This window comes from Lutra lutra, chromosome 14, assembly GCF_902655055.1.
Source record: "Lutra lutra chromosome 14, mLutLut1.2, whole genome shotgun sequence".
NCBI classification, from domain to species: Eukaryota; Metazoa; Chordata; class Mammalia; order Carnivora; family Mustelidae; genus Lutra; species Lutra lutra.
The window spans coordinates 77,381,357-77,401,782 of NC_062291.1; the positions used below are offsets into that span (position 1 = coordinate 77,381,357).

The 20,426-nt window shown below is 49.8% G+C and overlaps 1 protein-coding gene across 2 annotated transcripts in view; it reads right to left on the reverse strand.

The window, feature by feature from the left end:
• RGS10 (regulator of G protein signaling 10) overlaps positions 1–20,426 on the reverse strand; it is a 38,883-nt gene that overhangs the window by 16,425 nt on the left and 2,032 nt on the right. The window contains exons 1-3 of one of the 2 annotated variants that reach the window (XM_047703402.1): positions 16,613–16,740; positions 10,489–10,607; positions 9,209–9,295 (exon numbers count right to left, since the gene is read on the reverse strand). In XM_047703402.1, the coding sequence (XP_047559358.1) occupies positions 9,209–9,295; positions 10,489–10,607; positions 16,613–16,619 (213 nt within the window). In that variant the 5' untranslated portion in view covers positions 16,620–16,740. Of the gene's footprint in view, positions 1–9,208; positions 9,296–10,488; positions 10,608–16,612; positions 16,741–20,426 lie in introns of those variants that run through there. The other variant, XM_047703401.1, reaches the window with a different exon arrangement.

The following is a 20,426-nucleotide window of genomic DNA, read 5'->3' on the forward strand; positions in this document are numbered from 1 at the left end:
AAGCTCTGGAAACTTTCAGACTTCTAGAAACCACCGGAAGACTCCAAAGGAGCCTTGAAAGGAGGGGAGTTTAACTGATTTTGGTTCCAGGGACTAGTTGATAAAAGACGCCATGACGGTCCTACCCCCCAGAAAGAAAGTCTTGACAGTATGGGGTCAACGTCTCAGGCCACAGTGTCATTTCTGGATCAACTATTGCCAAGAACCATTAATTGATGTCCAACTCAACAACACAGGAGCCTCTCGGGGCTTCTCCAAGGGGCAAGTCTCGAGGCCATCGCAGAGATCCAAGCGCTCTGGAGATTGTTGCCTTTCCAAGGCCCATCACCGCTCCATGAAGTCATGAGCCTCACTCCCACCACCCCTTCTGTCCGCAAGGAGCAGTTTTGGAAACCACATCCTGTCTTAACAATACTTCATGAAAATATAATTTCAGCTAGTCTGATCAGCAAACTCCATGCAGAGCTCTGGAAATAGAAATCACTCTGGGGCTCCCTTCCCCCTTGAACATTCACACAGACACACACACACACACACAGACACACATGTTTTCCAGATGAATCCAGGCTATCTTGGGTGGTTCTGCAAAGGAGAAGTGTAATGAGTAGCTTGAGGCTTGGAGGTGGGGGGCAGGGCAGGAGGAGAGGAAGCAGGTTGGGGGCCTGAAGGTATGCTAGCCTCTGGGGTGCTAAGCCTCACCCACCCTGAGGTCCCCAGCCACCCCTCCTGAGTCTGTCTGGAAAGATTGTGGGGTCCTCGAGGCACACAGTCTGGGGCCAACCTGGTCCATGGCTTCCCCCACCCCTGGCTGAACACACAGAGGGGACTGGCTTCAGCCCCAGAGCTTATCTGGGCTGGGATAGGAAGCGTGACTGAAAAGGGAAACCCTTAGACTGGAAACCCTTAGACTGCAGACCACAAGCCAGTCACGGGAAGGCCTGATGCCCATGCCGAGAACTCTTAACAAAAAAGAAGAACCGGGTCTCTTGAGTTATTTTGGTGGAGTTTCCATAGCTTTGTTAACCCTATTCTAGCTCCCGCCGGGACGGGAACAGAAATTGGTGGAGCGGCCCAGGGCTACGGTTCCAGGTATGAGCTGGAAGGATGGCTTCCCTTCCCCAGCCCTGCCAGCCTCCAGCAGGGCACCTGCTCCATGGAGAGCAGACTGGCCCAGCGTCCGACCCTGCCCAACCAGAAGGTGCTGGAAAAGGATCCCCGTCCCCGGGCGCAGGTGATGACTCCTGGCATCAACCTGAGGCCTGTCTGTGGGAGTGTTTGCCCCCAGATGAGCTTCTCCCAGACGCTGCTTGAATCTGGGGCTTTCCTTCCTGCCTGGTGATGCGTCAGCCCTAACAAGACTCAGGCAGAAGTCAGCGCTCAAACGCTGCTCCCTCAGCAGATGCATGTTGAGAAGCAAATCCGCTTGAGTATCGGCCCTAGACACAGCAATCAACTCAGGACAACAGAAGCATCAGCATTCCAGAGCTCAGAAGAGTGTTGTTTTGACTGCCCTCGCTCCTCTCCCCCATCCATTAAGGGCACTGAAGCTTTTTCCATGGGGAAAAGAAAACCTCCTTCCACTCCACGTGCCCTTATAGCTAATGACCTCCCCACCCCCTGACTTCTTCCTGACACATCTCAAAGGAAAAGTGTGCACTTTCCATCTCCATCGTCTCCGTGCCCCCCTCCTTGGCCTCCTCAGTCTGGCTTCCACACCCCCCCACCCCCCCGCCACCGCCGGCTCAGCCTCCCAGCAGCTCCCAGACGTGTGCTGGTGCCTCAGTCCCTCAGACCTTCTTCTGGTCTGCTCTCTGGCCCCTGCCTGCTCTCTCAGCATCCTCCAACACCTTCCTGTTTCTGTCTCCTCTGTAGGTTCCTCACTCTCTGTTCCCCATGAAGTCTGGGGTTCCCAGTCCTCTGTCCTAGCGGGGATACTTTCCTAACCACGGGCTCTCCCAAGATTTCAGCCCAACCCTCTCTCCCCAAGCTACTAACCATGGAGATTTCTAGAAATGTGGGCTTGGATGTCCCACAGACACCTCCAACTTAACACCAAAAAGCAAAGTGGCCCCTCCTGGCCAGTGCCGTCTCTACTCCGGGAAGCTGGAAGGCACCGGTTCCCAACACCGGTCTCACCCCAAAACTGCGCCTGTCACCGAGATCTGTGCACCAGGTTCACCCGGCCTCCCACACACGCCTGCACAGCCAGGCCCCGTCCACTCCTGCCCCTCAGCCGGAGATGGACTGCAGGAGAGGACACAGGAGAAAGTTTAAGGGTGGAGCCACTACCTTTACTCATATCAGCTTCAGAAAAAGAAGGAGGCAAAGAAAATATCAAGTAGAAGATGCAAGAATACTTCTGAGAACCGGCTCAGGAAATGGAAAGCAGTTGGAGGGACGGCGGAGGGTTCTGCCAAGAGCAGAGACAACCAAGGTGCACCTGCAAGGGTGGGGAGGGCGTGCCAACGGGAGCGTCTGCAAACAGCAGGAACTCAGGGGTGTCAGGTGCCCCAGACGGAAGGGACGAGGAGGGCCACAGAAAGAAGCCACGAGACGTCCCCAGAGCCCCGATGCCCCCCAACCCAGAGCAGTTATCCCCCTCCCTTCTCCATGGGAGACTAGAGTTTTCTCCACTAAAGAAACCGACTCAGGGAAGCCGCCAAACAGAGGCAAGAGGAGGGCAAGGATGAGACAGCAAATGGAACCCTACCACGGACCGGACCCCCCACAAAATCCTCCCAGCCCCGCACGCCGGACGTCCGTGTGGTTTGTACGCGTATCAGGTTTGCAGCCACCGCAGAGAGACGACGGGGCCCCAGTCTAGAGAAAACAAAAGCAGAAAAAAATTCCACAGAAGGATGTGGAAATAAAGTTGAAATCTCCAAAGGAGAAGTAGGAACCAAAAGCCAAAGAGATGAACAAAGTAAGAGGGAAACAAGGTAAAAGTGAAGGTCTCGCTCCATCCAGGAGAGCAGGGCCGTCCCTGGGAAAGTGGCCAGAGAAAACAGATGGAAAGGAGTGACCAAAAGTCATGACAATCCTAACACCCTAACATTGCCCAGAACTCTACATTTCCAGATTAGAAGGCTCCACAAAACGCCCACACGGGGGATGAACCCCAACCCCCAGAGCTGATGAAAAGAAGAGCGTACGCTCTTCCAGAGGAAAAGAGCAAATGAAGCAGAGTTTACATATAAAATACTAATTCTTAACACAAATGGAAGACAATGGGGCAGTGGGTTCAAAGGTCTAAGGCAGTGTCAACCTAGAATTCAATTCTGTTCCATCACAGTATCAGTAAAGTGGGAAAAAATAACATTTTCACTCAACCAGATCTTTAAATGTCCACGGGCCACGTCCTCTTCCTCAGGAGGCTACTCCTGGCTGCGCTGCCCCAGCACGAGGGAGCGACTTGGGACGGGGGATGTCCTGGGTCCCCGAAGCAGGCAAGGGGCCGAGGGAAGGCCTGTGGGGGCCGAGGAAGGCCTGGGGACGCCCGGGTGGCAACTGCGGTCAGAGCGCCCCAGGCAGGTCCCCGGGGGAGCCCCAGCTGCACAGGCGAACCGAGAGGCCTGAGCCCACGCGACACCGTGTCTGGAGGCGTTTCAGAGGCCGCTGGAGGTTGGAAGAATAAGAAAAGCACAAGAGGGTCCGAGAAGAGAAAAACGTCACGGAGGCATCCTCTTTGGCTCAGCCGCAAACAAGAGAGAAAAGAGGCTCCTTCGTGAGAAAACAGTGACAAGGAGGCTGGTAAGTGCGGGCTCAGTCACAGCCAGAGGAAGCCGGGAGATAACATCTAGCCGCGGCCAAGTAGCTCGGAAGCAACGGAGGCGCGGGGCCGGCCAGTGCTGGGTGCGGACCCCGCCGGGGGCAGCGGAGCCCCGCGCAGGCCAACCCGGACCCAGCCAGACCCAGGCCGAGAGGCACAGCACAAACCAGGCGGCGAGTGAAATCTGGAGGGTGCTGCGGGGGGAAGGGAACCAGCCCACCTTACTCCCGAAGAAGCGAAGGAGCGTGGGTCACTTGGGGATGTTTGAATACTTTTTTTTTAATAAAGAAGATGGTGTTTTAGCCTTTTAGGAAAACCTCTGCTTTAGTACTTTTTAAAAAAGATTTTATTTATTTGAGAGAGAGAGAGAGAGAGAGCACAAGTTGGGGGGGCGGAGCAGAGGGAGTAGCAGATGCCCCGCTGAGCAGGAAGCCTGATGGGGGGGGGCTCCAGGCCAGGACCCTGGGATCGTGACCTGAGCTGAAGGCAGAGGCTTAACCCACTGAGCCACCAAGGTGTGCCCTTTGGTACATTAAATAAGAACCTCAAACACTTTAAATCCTGAATCAGGTTGTAGTGTTAAATAATACGTAATAAAAATCATAAATACCATAGACCCCCCCCATAACTCTGTTAATTCTAAAACACTATAAAAAGGCAAGATACCATTCTATTTAAATGCTAGTGCAAGTCCCTCTCGAAGGTGTGATTATTAGAAAGCGGTACTGTGGGGCACCAGGGTGGCTTAGCTGGCTATGCGTCTAGCTCTTGGTCATGATCTCAGGGTCACGGGACAGAGCCCCATGTCAGGTTCCCCACTCAGCTTGGAGTGTGCTTGAGATCCTCTCCCTCTGCCCCTCCCCCCACACCCGCATGCTCTCTCCCTTTCTGTCTCAAATAAATAAATCTTCAAGAAAGAAAGAAAGGAAGGGAGCCTGGGTGGCTCAGTGGGTTAAAGCCTCTGCCTTCGGCTCAGGTCATGATCCCAGGATCCTGGGATCAAGCCCTGCATTGGTCTCTCTGCTCAGCAGGGAGCTTGCTTCCCCCCCTCTCTCTCTGCCTGCCTCTCTGCCTACTTGTGATCTCTGTCTGTCAAATAAATAAATAAATAAAATATTAAAAAAAAAAAAGAAAGGAAGAGAGAAACCTGCACTGCCCCACCACTTCCCCACCCCCATTCCTGGCTTGGTTTTTATAAATCTGTACAAACTGCCATGTCCCTCTCCACACTGTCACAGAGTGAACAAGCCCAGTATGCCATGCAGCTGAATGAATGAATGAATGAATGAATGAATGAATGAATCAGGGATACCCAAAACCTTGTTGGAGCTTGTCCTGAGGTTTTATCACTCATAAACACCACTCGGTTTGAGAAGATAGATCCATCTCTCATTCTAATTCATGGGGAAGGCACTTTACAGAAAAATTTCAAGCCATAAAGAAACTGGGAACGGAGAGAAGTGCTTTGAAAGCTGCCTGCTGGGTATGAACCCCCTGAAAGGTACAACCACCGCAGGAGCCCCAAGGAGGGCGGGGGTGTGGGGTGTCGCCCTTCCCAACTTCCTGAAAGCCGGATCCCTGTCAAGACCTTCTCCTTCCCTTGGCAAAGCACGGGCCAGGGCAGGCAGCAGGGGCACAGCGTGGGTCCACTGTTTGGAGCTTCTGAGAAACATGTCTGTCCCTAGGGCCATCACCGTGGCAGGAGGGGAGGGGAGCCAGGACCCACCCCAGGGGGTCCTCAGGTGTCTGCTGACCTGAGTGGGGAGAACAGGAAGTAAATGACATCAGGCTGCTCTAGGCACTTGGATATAGTGGGGGAGAAGACCAAGATCTCAGACCCCCAGAGCCTGCATGGTAGAGGGAAGACAAGACAGTACAGAGAGGAAATAAAGAAACTCTACCCAGAAGAGGTCAGATAAATTGGTAAGGACTCTGGAGAGATGCAGCACGATAATCCTAGTAAAAGAATGAAAAAACAAGCCAGCACAGGGCCTCTTTGAAATAACGAATGGGCACCTGGGTGACTCAGTCGGTTAAGTGTCCGACTCTTGGTGGTGATCTCGGGGTCGCCGGATGGAGCCCTACGTCAGGCTCCAGGCTCAGCATGGGGTCTGCTTGAGAGTCTCTCTCTCCTTCTCCCTCTGCCCCCCACCCTCGTGCTCTCTCTCTAAAACAAATCTTTTTTCAAAAAATAAAGTAATGGAGGCAACATGAGGTTCACACCGATCCCTCCACTGCCTCCGTTCACTGTAGAGGCCCACCCTCAACAAACTCCCCGCTGGACCAGACGAGGCGCGTCTTATTGTGAAACTCGGTTGGACTCACTTCTCCTCCTGCCTCTGTCCTCCTCCACTTTTTAAAATTAGTGTTTCAGAGCTTACTCCTGGTTTTACTTCCCCTATAGCCAGACCCACCAGAGAACACACAGACTCTGCAGTCTGAGCCCTGGGTCTGCGCTCTGGTCCTGACAGCACCGAGCCAGGCAGCGTAGGCAAGCTGTTGCGTGTTCTCCCAAACCGCAGCCCACACCTCTGGAAGGACTGGGGCAGTCATGAGGCTGAGCGCGATAACCCAGACCGAGATCAGGGTCCCACAACCCCAGGGAGGCTTGCTTCCTTCCCAGCACTGCTGTCTTCTCAGGCGGCTGGGGGGTGAGGCCCTCACTTCACATTCTAGGCTTCAAGACACGAACCTTCACGGGGTCATATGCTGGGTGTCAGGGGTGGGGATACAGCGAGGGGTTCTCAGATTCTGGAAACACTGTCTGTGGGATGAGGATGGGCCAGTATAACCTAGCCCTGTAGCCTTGTAGTATTCACCTGGACTCAGGTTCTCTGGGTCTGACCTCACCTCCCTCCCAGCCTCAAGCCCAGCAGAGCTGGCCTGTGCCTCAAGCACCACTCTCCCACCACCTGGCCTTCCTTTGGCTCTTCTCTCCAGGTTGTCCTCTCCCCATGCTGTCCCCACACCCAAACTCCCCTTCAGGTGTCTGCTTCCCCACCAACCCCCGCCTGGGCTTCCAGAGAACCCCCACTTTGCATTTCTCTGCTCAGCACACTTGCAAAAGCTTGATTAACAAGCTGCTTTCCTTCTCGATGCCTATCCCTTAAAGAAGCTCATCTGTCTTGTCCCGCGTGTCTCCCACACTTGTTACAAGGCCTGGCCCTGAGCAAGACCTCCACAGAGATCTGGTAGACTCTGCTGAACCCAAGAACACACGAGCCTGGTATGCAGGGAGAGCACCCAGGTGACCTCGGAATGCTGGTCCAAGTCCCAGCTCAGCTGTGGGGGCCTCAGCTTCCATGGTGGCGGAGTGGTGGAAGGAGAGACGCCGACCCGTAGGCCCCTCTCACCCTTGACACACAAAGAATATAGCAGAAGAACAGATATCAGTTTGCCTGCTTGGCTTTCACCTAGGGTTTTAGCCCGAGGCTGGACAAATCAAATTGCACAGTTCAGAATTTCCGGACAGTGGCCCCTGAGCCCTGCCCTGAGTGCTGGGGCCAAAGGAAAACAATGAGCACTCCTGTCTATAGGGTGGGATCCCAGCTTTCCAGGACTGGCAGACCCACCCACTCGCTTTACCCTAGAGGCCATTCACTGCCCAGGAGGCTCAAACAAAGTCATCCAGGGACGAGAAGAAGCCTGAAGGAATCAAATACCAAGGGTCTTCTCTGGGAAGCCTTTCTAGGCTGACCTAGGAAATTTGAGCTAAAAGGAATTTATCTTAGCATCCATCCTTGCCCCCACAGAGAGGAAGGCGGTAGAAGGAAGGTTCCCTACTCCATCTTGGGGGAAGTGTGTCTGAGTCAGGAAAAGACTCTGAACAAATCAATGATGAACATTTTCCAAGCTGTTGTCTACAAACATATAACAGCCGCTGGCTTCACAGAGTCCAGGTTTGGAGATAGAGGCTCAAAAGCTGGCAGGCCATGAGCTACATCTGCCCATGGATATGTTTTGTTTGGCAGGCAAGGTTTTACGTTTTCTACAAATTAGTTCCAACATTTATAAAATCTAATGGTTTCCTAAGAATCCAAACATCCAGCTTCTCTGGATAACCAGGCAGCACTGGGCTGAAGATGCCTTAGGAAGAGTCCAGCCCCTTAGGGTTCTGGGGGGCAAGGGTGGGCAAGCGACTAAGTGGGCAGAACTCAAAGCACAGAAAGGCCAGACAGCCACAGGCCCCAAAGTGTTCACTGCCAAAGTCAGCTACAGAATCAGCCACAGCTCCTGGAGGTGGGGCCGGCTATCCACAATGGCCACAGTCCCCACCACTCCTTATAGCTTCACACCAAAAGCTTCACGGATTCGTGTTTACTCACTGGCCCTTATAGGCATGTAGCTGGTAGCCTCTTAGAAATACACATGCATAGACCTCATAAACACACCCAACCCACAGGCCTTCTTCCCCATAATCTCTTCTACCTCCCCTTTGCACCCAACCTTTAAGGACAGAAAATCTGCTGACATCAGAATTAAAGGCTACCTCCTGCAAAGAGCACACATTTACCCAGGAGAACAGTCAGAAACTTTCTATGCGGGACGCCTGCCAACTACAGGATGTCTTGTAAGATACGTTGAATAATTGACAATCTATCTGATTGGAGTTGCACTTTTATCACCACACATCTGTTTATCATTTTACTACATCCGTACAAAATGCCGACATGTCAAACTCTGGGGAAGCGTCCTCATAACTTATTCATGAAGAAAAAAAATCATGTGCAATGATAAACTTGAAATGACAGAAATCGTTATTTTTACTTTAACTATTTGTCCATTGGAACAGCTCCATTTAAAAATTAACACACTGGGGCGCCTGGGTGGCTCAGTGGGTTAAAGCCGCTGCCTTCGGCTCAGGTCATGATCCCAGGGTCCTGGGATCGAGCCCCACATCGGGCTCTCTGCTCAGCGGGGAGCCTGCTTCCCTTCCTTTCTCTCTGCCTGCCTCTCTGCCTACTTGTGATCTGTCTGTCAAATAAATAAATAAAATCTTTAAAAAAAAAAAAAGAAAAAAAATAAAAATTAACACACTTTGGGATGTCTGGGTGGCTCAGTCAGTTAAGTGTCAGCCTTCGGCTCAGGTTGTGATCTCAGGGTTTTGGGATCAAGTCCCGCATCAGGCTCCCTGCTCAGCAAAGAGTCTGCTTCTCCCTCTGCCCCTCCTCCCCAGCCCGTATACTCTCTCTCTCTCTCTCTCTCAAAAATAGATAGATAAAATCTTAAAAAAATTTAAAATTAACACTTGGAAAAATTATTAATATTTGATCAATGCATAATTTGAAGCTTCAGTCTTCCCCAAATCCAATATGGTTCAGATTTCTTGAGGCAATTTCAAAGTCTGTTGCAAAGGCAGCTGTAACTTCATAATGAGAGAGAAAAAAATGATCAAGAACTCGAAGAACTCAAGAACTGATTACAGACTCAAAGACATACCTGCTTCTTATCCTGTGTTTTCTTAAAATCTTCGCAGGCTAGCCAAAATAAAACATTTTCTTCACTGAATTCCTTTTTTAAAAATTCCTATGGATAAAAAGAGGAGAAAATATCAAGCAGTGTTCTACTTTAAGGAAAGAAAATAACAAGTAATTTCCTTCAAGGGCCAGTTTGGCAAAATGGGACTAATGAATATGGTTCTGTCACCCTTCGAAAAATCCATCCTGAAAAACAAAGCATATGTTTAATGTTAAAGCTAGAATTTCATATGCATTTGAATTTACTGACTCGGACATCGTCAGGAAGACTAAAAATGAAACAAGAATTTACTCAGAAGTCTAAGATGACAATAAATTACCAAAGAGTAAATTTAAGTGGGAGATGTATTAGTTCCTTCCAGACAGTGTTTAAACAAAGTACATTCCTCTAAAATCAGCCCCATTTTTTTTTTTTAAAGAAAAGAAAAGAAACAAATTAAGCATGTCTAAAAATGCCACGATGAAAACTATGTTAAGCTGGAGGTGTGTTTTCTTTGGGCAGGAGTGGGGGTGAGCAGCACAGCCTGCCATCCCACTGGGTGCAGAATGGGGTCCTCCCTGAGATCTAGACGGTGCCCCCAGGGGCCAGATGTCCAGGAATGTTAGGAGCCCAGCCCACCACCCTCTCCCCCAGTGCTGCAACAGGAACCAACAGCATCAGGGTTAACGCTGACCTGAGCCAAAATTTAAAGGCAGAAGGCGGTGGGACTCGATCAGATATAGGGCCCTCTTGAAATTCACATGTGGTTCTTCTAACCGACCCCTGGGGTTTCTGCCAGCCAGGGGGTTCTTTCTAGGCAGCGCCGACACGCCCCATCCATCAGCCCTCCTCTCGGAGTTCAACTTCACTTCTCCAGCCGTTGTCCTCCTTTCTCACCAGGTCCATAATGAATCCCGAGAATCCCGGAGTCCCGAGAATCAGAGACCCAGACCACCCCCTCCCAGGGGTCACAGAGCTGGAAAGGCTTTGGGGATTCTGCCAATGAGCAAAGAACCTCTTTGCCCATCACCCCCTCTCCCTCCCATCCAACTACAGAAAAACCAGAAACAGCCTGTGCGTGCCCCTCGGCTCTGGCCCCAGGCTATCTGGGAGAGAGTCTCTCCCTTGGCCATAACAAGTGAGAAGTCCTTATTCTCAGGTTGGGACACAGAGAGGGAAAAACCAGCCTGTGTTCCCCCCAACAGGTGTCTACCCTTCTTCACAGGCTGCACCGATCCCAGTAAACAATGAAAAAGGCAAACCCTAAATCTTTTCACGCCTTCTGGGTCTTCGAGCAGATTCTCCAGAGAGGCTGCCCATTTGGCTGTGCTCTTGGGGTTCTGTTGGCTGCTGCTGGGACTCCCATCGCTGCCGTGGATGTCTGCAAAGCAAAGTTCAGACTGTGTATTTGGCCCAAAGATACTTTCACGTAAAAATATATGCAAGTAATGGTCACTGTCATCACCATTGTGGCTAATACAGGTTACGTGCCAGAATCTATGGCAGGCACTTAACACGGGGAACCCATTCTAGTTCCCATGACAACCTTAGGAAGGAGGCACTGCCATTTCCTCCATCTTACATGTGAGGGAAACTGAGGCTCAGAGCGATGACAAGGGGGCCTTGTCCTTTCCCACCACTCTCCATCCATCCTTCCCCCACCCACGTGTCCTCTGGCCAGCCCTCAAGCCTCCCAAGGACTTCCTCCCAAGAACCCTGCCACAATGGCGGCTGCTTCCCCATTACACTTTGGGCACAGTCTGGTAATTATCGCGCTGTCTTGTGATGATTTGCGTGACTGACGCACTAGTCCAAAAGCTTCTGTGTTATCTTTATGTTGTATCCGCAACCCATGTAGCTCATTGCCCGGCATATAAATAAAAGTGTGCACCGGGGTTGGGCCAAGGGTGGGAAAAGGGAGACACTGGCTGCAGGTACATGATTTTAGGGGGTTGCTAAAAAACTCAGGCATCAAGATAAATGGTATTTTCATGCAAGATTTTGAAAAATCAAAATATGCAAATAATTCCATAATGTGGGGCGCCTGGGTGGCTCGGTTGGTTAAGCATCTGCCTTTGGCTCACATCATGATCCTGGGGTCCTGGGATCAAGCCCCATGTTGGGCTCCCTGCTCAGTGGGGAGCCTGCTTCTCCCTCTCCTTCTGCCTTTCCCCCTGGTTATGCTCTCTCACTCCATCAAATACATAAATAAAATCTTAAAAAAAGAAAAAGAATTCTTTAATAAACCAAATACCAAAATTGTGAATAAAAACAGGATTGATATTACTGATTTTTCCTTTGTCTCCAATACGGTTCAGCATCACATCATTACTACGTGTATAGATTGGATGGATGAATGACTCTCTACCTGCACACCTGCTGCCTTCTCTTCCTCAAGAGCAGAAAAGTCTCTTGACTATAGGAAAGGGGACAGGGGACTTCCAACTAACACACTTTGACTACTTGCATGAGAGGAAGTGACAACACAAACATGCCTCATTTTACAGAATTTGGTCCCTTCCTGGAGTGAAGGGGGAAAAAAAAAACATGGAATGTAACTTTGGATGGGCCCAGGTTCCAAACCCAATTCGGCCAATTCAGACTGTGTGGTAAGGGGCAAAATTCTGTGTGCAAGATAATCTTCCTGTCTCGCTGGTTATCCAAAATACTAAAACGGGAAGCCCATCGGGCATCTAGAAGCTCACAGAGGACCCTCACAAATGTTAATTCCTCTCTCCTCTTCCCTAAAATAATGATGTATAAAGTGAACTCTTTTTATAGCTAATACTTCTTTCCATTGCCTTTTCTCATTCGAAGTGGATGCCTATTTCTTTTTTTTTTTTTTTTAAGATTTTATTTATTTGACAGAGCTCACAAGTAGGCAGAGAGGCAGGCGGGGTGGGGGGGAAGCAGGTTCCCCACTGAGCAGAGAGCCTGATGTGGGGCTCAATCCCAGGACCCTGAGATCATGACCTGAGCCGAAGGCAGAGGCTTTAACCCACTAAGCCACCTAGGCGTCCCGTAGATGCCTATTTCTATAAAGAAAAGTTTGAATGTAGGAGAAAATACGCTTTTAATTTAAAAAATCAGCAAAGCAGACCATTTGAAAAGGACAAATGAGAAAAGTCCTATGAATATTAATTGTTGCAAACCACTAGGACGCCGTGCAGTTTTAAACGTTTTTGGAAGAAAGTTGTATCCGGATACATTGGCCTTCACAGTAACTCAGCTGCCATGATCTTTCCTGTTCTATTGGGCCAATCCACGTGTTAATTTCTCCAGCAGCTGAGACTCTGTCCCCCAGCGTCTGGGAGAACCACCTAGATTGTAGACATTCGCTGGCTGACTGGGGCTGAAAAGCAGAAGCCAGAAGCCCGCCAGGGAGTGGGGACTGTGTTTCAATGCTCACTGGTGATAGAGCACATAAGAGAATTTTCAAGACCGATCTATTCCTTTCACAGAGAAGCAAACTCACTCAAACACAGCACAGATGGACCTGATTCTTCTTTAAAGTGAATCTTCAGTCCATGGATATTACATTAGTTCCCCTGCTCTCTTCGAAAATGCTAGAACGACAAGCCTCTAAACACAATGAACACTGGGTTTCTTCCCGACAAAGTAAAAATCGAATCAAGAGATCACCATTATAAAAAAGTTCTGCAAGAGGGTTCATTCGGCCAAGCATTTCACCAACTTATTCCTGCTCGTGAGTACAGCCTCACAACTTGCTACCCTCCCTCAGGAGATCGTCTCTGAAGTAAATACACGCAGAGACACAAGTGGGCTGCTCCCGGGAGCAGTCTTAGGCAGCCAGAAATTTCTCCTGCTGTCACACAACGCCTATTCTGCCCGTAAATTTCCAACCTTGGTCTGAAAGGGTTTTAAAGGTCCTGACATTCTTTTCAACAATAAACCAGATCACATCTTAGTGTTTGCTGCCACACTATCTTGCAAATAAATACACTCAGTGGATTCCCATTTAAAAATCCAAAAGAGTGCTCCTTTGGTTAAATAGGAGATAAGCTTTCTGACCCCACCATTTGATAACTGCCACCTCCCCCAACCCTTAATTTATACTCAAATTACTTTGCATATTAAATTTCTGTGCCAACTTTCACTTGATCAAAAACTCTTATAACTCAATACGCACTAGTCCGGTCTAGTCCCTGTATTTTATAGACTGAGAGATAGAGGTTCAGAGGGTAAAATGACCTACCCAAGGTGACCCAACTAAAGAACAGCTCGATGGAACCAGTATTGGGAATTCAGTGTGAAAGTGACCATCCCCCCCACCCAGGGCCACCCCCGCAGAACCCCAGGTCTGCTCCAGAACACAGCACCTGGCAAATAAATGGCCCTTTCTCTTGGTTCTTGACTGGGCTATCCTCTCCCTGCCATTGAAAGTCATGAATTGCATTGGCCCCGACACGGTTACAGAAGGACACAGAATTTCCAGGGCTGGCTCAGGAAGTCCACCAAAATGCAGCTACTCTCCACAACCACGGCCACTGGAGTCTGGCTCTGGTGCCCTGGATAAGACAAATTCCTTCTTGCCTTTTTGTCCACCTTCTGCCCCCCCCCCCCATCCTTACTGTGGGAATCCACCCGCACTCTGTCTGATGTGTGTTTTTGCTTTTCCCAGGAGTATTGGTTAGAATTTTTCCAGGACTTCCTGACTGCCTTTCAATTTCAGTAAGAGCTTTTGCCTACGCCTTTTTTCCTTAATCTTTCTTGATTGGTATCAGTATAGGTAGATAGCTCTAAATAGAACCGCATTTGCAAACTCCACTCATTTAACGGTGCATCTCTTTTCCAAGTTATGCTCCTGACCACCAGTGAGACTGAGCAGAGCACCCCCCACACACACCCCCGCTGCCATCTGGCACTGCCCTAGAGATCATCCCTCAACTCGGGCCATTTCTATTACCTCAGGAGACTACAGGTAGTAGGAAGACTACCTACTTCCCAATGCATGTAAGTAAAGGCTCCTAAGACAAGTTCACCTGAAATGTTACAGTCAGTCCAGCAATTGTAAGAAAAAGGAATAACCTTTCTCTATAAAAAGTAGGTTTACTTCTTGAACTTAAGAATAAAGCAAAGCCAAGAGTTCCCAGCTTCCCAACTCCTGGCACCTGGAGCCATAAAGGTATAATAATATTCTTTGCTTTTTTGTTGACAAAAGTTGCCATTTTAGATGGATTACACAAGAAGTTAAACTTGGAAGGCACAGGTGGAAAAAAAGTCAAACATACTTTTCTAGCAGCTTTAAGATCACTCAAGCTAGTAAGGAGCTATCGCTGATGACTTTTGTTTCAATTTTGTCCAGCTCTGTTTATCTTGTCTTGTTGTTTAGTTTACCTATTAAAATATTTTTGCAATGAAAAAAAATTTTTTTAACCTCCTGCATTCTTAAAAACATTTTAGATCAGATTTTTGTAGGCACAATACTTATTTTTCTTTTTTTTTAAAAAATATATTATTTATATATTTATTTGAAAAAGAGAGACTGAGATAGTAAGAGAGAGCCGAGCAGGGAGGAGAGGGAGAAACAGTCTCCCCACTGAGCAGGGAGCCCAATGCGGGGCTCGATCCCAGGACTCTGGGATCATGACCTGAGCTGAAGGCAGACGCTTAACCCACTGAGCCACCCAGGAGCCCTCACAATACTTGTTTTTCAATAGATTTATGCTCAGAGCAATCTATCATTAGCTAGTAACAACAAGGGATACTGACACATTGTTTGTAGTACGCTGGGGACTGCTTCAAGCTTTTTCTGTGGGTTCAGTCATTCACACCTCAACAGTGAGCCTGTGGTGTGCTTAATATCCCCACTTCCGATGGGGAAGCACAGACGAGGCACAGAAACTTGTAAGCGTCGCCCAGTTAACAGAGCGGAGACCACGCTCCAAGCACAGCTCCAGAGCCCATGCACTTTATCATAAGGTTCTACTGCCATTTTTGTTTTTAATAACAGCTGATCTCCACACTCACAAAGGCCAGAACATAACGGCCTTGAAGAGGAAGACAACTGCACCGTGGGAAAAGACTGAGAAAACCAAGAGGGAATTCAGCACAGACAAAAACCCACACCAGACCGGGCCAGAACCATCTAGCATGCAAACACAATGTACATACACTTTCCATTTACGTTTATGCTGTTCTGTGTGGTTTCTGACTTCAGCAAAAGCCATTATTTCACAGATACAGATGGCTGAGGCTGGTGGCTTGCAACATATTTCGTAATGCATTATTTATAGATGCTATGATGTCATATCTACCAGAGACTTTCTCCAGACATTAATTCCTTGGAAATCCATACTCAAAAGACATCTGTAACACTCATCGGAGCTGAAGGCTTACAGCGAGGATTCCTGCTATTAGTCTGCCGGAAGGTCTAGGTTAATGATCCTGCATAGACAATTTTCCCAAGTCAAATAATGTCCTAGTAAAATCTCAACACCCACCTTCCTCAAAGCAGAATCAGGGTACATCATCAAAGAGCCTATCCTAAGTACCCCCAAAACTTCTAGCATTATTAAAGAAAACATATGAAATATTCAAGCCCAGGAAGAGGCAGAAATGTTCATTCCCAATTCTAAAGCAGTCTGGTGCAACACACACACACACACACACACACACCGAAACTCCCGTAAAGATTCAAGGAAAAGTGCACACCCCAAGAACCTTATGTAAAACCTCACATCAGGGGTGCCTGGGTGGCTCAGCCAGTTAAGCGTCTGACTCTTGGTATCAGTTCAAGTCACGATCTCAGGGTTGTGAGATGGAGCCCAGTGTCGGGCTCCGCACTCAGCACAGAATCTGCTTGAGGTTCTCTCCCTCTCCCTCCCCCACAGCCCCTCCCCTCATTCTCTCTCACAAATAAATAAAATCTTTAAAACCTCATGTCAACAATTCCGCATCAAACATATTACATTTTTTTTAAAAAAGTCATCCAAACTTAGAAGCAGAGAATCAGTTGGTTACAACTAGAGATCTATGTAGGGCTCCGGAGAAAGTGGGTCACGGAAACACTCTATCTAAACGTTACTTAAGTGTTTACTGGCTCCAGCATCTAAGGTCGGAGAATGACCACCCTTCGAGCACGCAGTTCCCTTGGTGGGGAGGTTTGCGCGAAGTGCAACGAGCAGAATATAATAATAAAAATTGGAAAAGTTTTTAAAATAATCATAATAGCAAACATCAAAGACCAGAGAAGGCGAGCCGGCTACAGAGGGTTGGCTGGACTCAGGAAAGGCTTCGTGGCGTTTTTTAATAAGAAGCCAGAGACCTCAGAGAAAGCCAAGGGCTGGGGCGGTGCCTCCCGGGGCACCGGTGCACCTCTAAGCGGAGGACATCTGCCAAAGGGGGGTGGGGGCCGCTCCTTACGTTCCATGCTCTGGGGTCCACCTGAGGAGTCTCACGAAGCCCAGAAACCCACTGCTTTCTCAGAGACGTTTCGTGGGAGATAGGCCGGGGGCTGTGGGGCTCCTGAGCACCCTTGGGTCTGGAGGAAAAACAAGACTCCACATCCTCTTTTGAGTGGACTAAACAACAGATGGCCACTGGCTTCCAGTTTCTACCAGAGGGAAGGAAATCAGAACGCCAAACTGTTATTTGTAGCCTCCCTAGATCTCTACTTTCTAGGCAAAGGCCCAGAAAAAATAAAAATTACCCAGGAGCCCTACTCTGGGGGTGAAAACGAAGACCCTGTCCTCATTTCCCTCACTTTCCAGAAGCCCTGTGCCGCCGGCCCCCTCCCCCGGGGGGCCTGACACTCACACACAAATGTGCCCTCACTCCCCCCGGGGCCCCCACGGCTGGGCGAGTAAGTGACATTCTCCCTCCAGCGTCCGAGAGGCTGTGCGTTTCTCGAGGAGGAGCTGAGTCCCCCCGGGGGTCCGCCGTGTCTGGCACTCATGTTCACGTTTACGTTGATGGATGTTTTCTGATAGATTGGGGGCGAGACAGCGAGCAGGACGGCTGTAAAAATAGCTCCGGACTGAGCACTTGCTATAGATCTGGTCTCCAGGTCACAGCGACCCTCTGAGGTTGGGCTCATAAGGAGCCCATTTTACAGACATGGAAACTGAGGCACGGTGAGGTTAAGTAATGTGCTCCAAGGAGAAAGCAAAGAAGTGGACGAGGTGGGGCTCAGCCCCAAGTCCTCGGGCTGCATAGCCTGCAAAGGCAAGAAGGACAGTGACAGACGCAGTAAGTGAAAGGCGAGGCCCTTTTTCTCACGGAACTTAAAATTAATTGAGAAGACGAGACCAGGAGTTCCCAGATGGCTGTCTGCCCACAAGGCCACAGGATGGCATAAAGCGTTTTTCACCAGTTCATGAAGAAATGAAAATAAGGGGGCGCCCGGGTGGCTCAGTGGGTTAAAGCCTCTGCCTTCGGCTCAGGTCATGATCCCAGGGTCCTGGGATCGAGCCCTGCGTCGGGCTCTCTGCTCTGCGGGGAGCCTGCTTCCTCCTTTCTCCCTCTCTGCCTGCCTCTCTGCCTACCTGTGATCTCTGTCAAATAAATAAAATCTAAAAAAAAAAAAAAGTAAAGAAGGATAAAGAAATATTTACCACGTAAGCTGTCTTGATATGGTCAAGGCGGTCCTGGGTTGTTTTTAGGAAAGAGATCATTATTTACATGGTACAAAATTCAAGAGACAGTGGGAGCACAGGGGAGCACGACTTCCTGTCAGCTCTGTCCCTCAGTCACCCAGTGCCTCTCCCTGGACACAACAACCTCTAGAAGATTCCGTGGATCAGGATATTTCCTTACATGAAATTCTGTCTTTACTCTCTTGGGTATTCAAATGCCCTTTCATTTATGGAAGGATAAAGATGGTTGATGATGGCATTGTTTTTAATGTCCTGACAAGAGAAAGGAAGAAAGGGGAGGAAGGGAAGAAGGACGCAGGAGAAGTGGAAAGAGAAAAGCTGTCAGCTCCATATTCATTTATATATTTTAACTCTAAATATATTTTAACAAGATGACTAAATGGACATTGTGTGAACTCATGCAGGTAGCTCTGGGCTTGGGTCAGAAATTTGAGTTCTCTGGTCTGTCCCTTCTGAAATGGGTGGTGGCTCCAGAAAAGACCCTGCCCCTTGGCCTCTGTGGCTGTCCACAGAGAGACAAAACAGCCTGCATTTCAGGGGCAGAGAGGGAGGGAGGCAGGAGTCTGGGGAGAGAGGCCCTGCTGGGGCAGGGGAGACCCATCTTTGGAAGAAGACTCAGGACAGAGGACATCCCTAGGAAGCAAAGGGGCAGAAGCGGGAATGCACAGCCCCCCACGGGCAGAGTGAGAGCAGGGGGAATGGGCCTGGGGCAGAAGGCAGGCCTGAGGAGGGGGTCCCAGAACACGGTGCAGAGGGAACAGCAGAGCTGACCCACAGGCACCCTGCAAAGCCCTGGAGGGATGGGAACCGGCTTAGAAGGGAAATGAGTCCCCGGAAGTCTGCAAGGGGCTGTTCCCCCCGCAGGGGACGCCTCCTGATGGCTCTTATCGGGTAGCTGCTGCTGCTGTCGCCTGCCCCGGGGCCCCTCGGCCCCCACCACCCCTCTTGGGGCTGCTCCAGAGGAAAGCTATCTGGGGGAAGCAGAAGACAACCAGTGAGAGTAAATTTAGTACAATTTAAACAGCAACTTTCTAAGCCCAGCGCCCCAGGCCAAGGGGATTACTCAAGCACAGCAGGACGTGTGCCTCAGTCTACCCAGGAAGCCCCAGGAAACGGCCTGCCTGGCACGTGCCAGGGTTCCCCAAATTTCTAACAGTGCAAGAAGGAGACATCGGTCACGTGCAAAGCCAATGAAGAAGCTCCAGCCAGCAGCTCTGGTCCAGGGCTCCCCTGCACAGTTGCGATTTGCCAGTCGGACCTGACTGCCGCTGGTCCACAGGCTGCCCTTGGTGGCATTCGGAGCTAGTGGCATTCGAAGCTGACATCCCAGACACAGCCGGCTTGTAGGCTAACCATACCAGTCTAAAACAACACCCCTTGACCCAGCCGGGCTTCCCTGTCCCCAAACTGCTCTCCCTGAAGCCACAGGCCAACAGGGCCCATGATGTTCCGCAGGGAAAATTTTCCCAGAGGCCAAGACTGCTGGCTGCGGGGTTGTTAAAACAAAGACCTTAAGTTGCCATGTTGACTGTCATCTTTAAATAAAAACTTAAGCCCAGCAATAAATCAAAAACTGGTCCCAAGGGTTTAATGGGCTAGTGTACAACCGGCCCCCTGGGGGAGAGCCAAGCCTGCCTGGCAGGATGGGGATTCCCCTCACGGATCACCCCTTGATCTGCTCGCAGAGGGAAGACTGTGGCTTCGGCTTTGCTTTCCGGGGGAGCAGCACCACAACTACCACCAACAGTGTGAGTCCGTGTGGGGGGCGAGGGGTGGACAGACAGACTTCAGCAGCACAAGAATCAACTAAGGCATTTGTTGAAAATGCAGTTTACTCTCCCCCCACCTCGGGTCCCCAAGATGGAATCAGTGGGTCCAGGGTGTGGCCTGGAAAGCTGCATTTTATCCACGGCCTTCACATCCCCGGCGGGTTCACGGACATACTTTGAGAAATCCCCTTAAGGAAAATAAGGGAGTCCCACTTTGAACCTTGGAATTAGGGGTTAGGAACTCCAAACTCAGAGCTTGAAGACATGGTCTCCGGTAAGTTTTTGCTGAAAAGCAGGAAAAGCCTATACAATAGAAGGTTCTGGGAGCCAGGACTGAAACTGGGTCTGTATCAGGGGACTGCAGGGCTGGATCCAGCACTTGTGGGGCTGGAAGCTTATACAATTTGGAGAGCCAGTTTAAGGAAAATAATTCAAAGTGACCAAGTCAAAATGCAGTACAGGGTCCCATGGATCTCTTGGCAAGCTTCCCAGTACCTCTGCCTCGGGGCCCACATGCCCTTTCTCACTCGACTCCTTCTTGTTGCACTGCTGGATGGTGATGCCCAAAGGGCAGGGCCTCATTTGCCCTTTCCCATCAGTGGGGTACACTCTAAACCTAAAGATCCATTGTTGTTTGGGTTCTCAGCGGCCAGGCCCCCCATGCCAATCCATGGTGCTTAGCTACTAATCTTTCTATCTGTCACCTAATCTCATGTTGTAAGGCTGAAAAGTGACGGCCGCAAAAGAGGTACGCTCCACTAGGGTCTCTAAATTGCCCCAGTCTTTCTGGGGTACAACCCTCATCCCTATAAC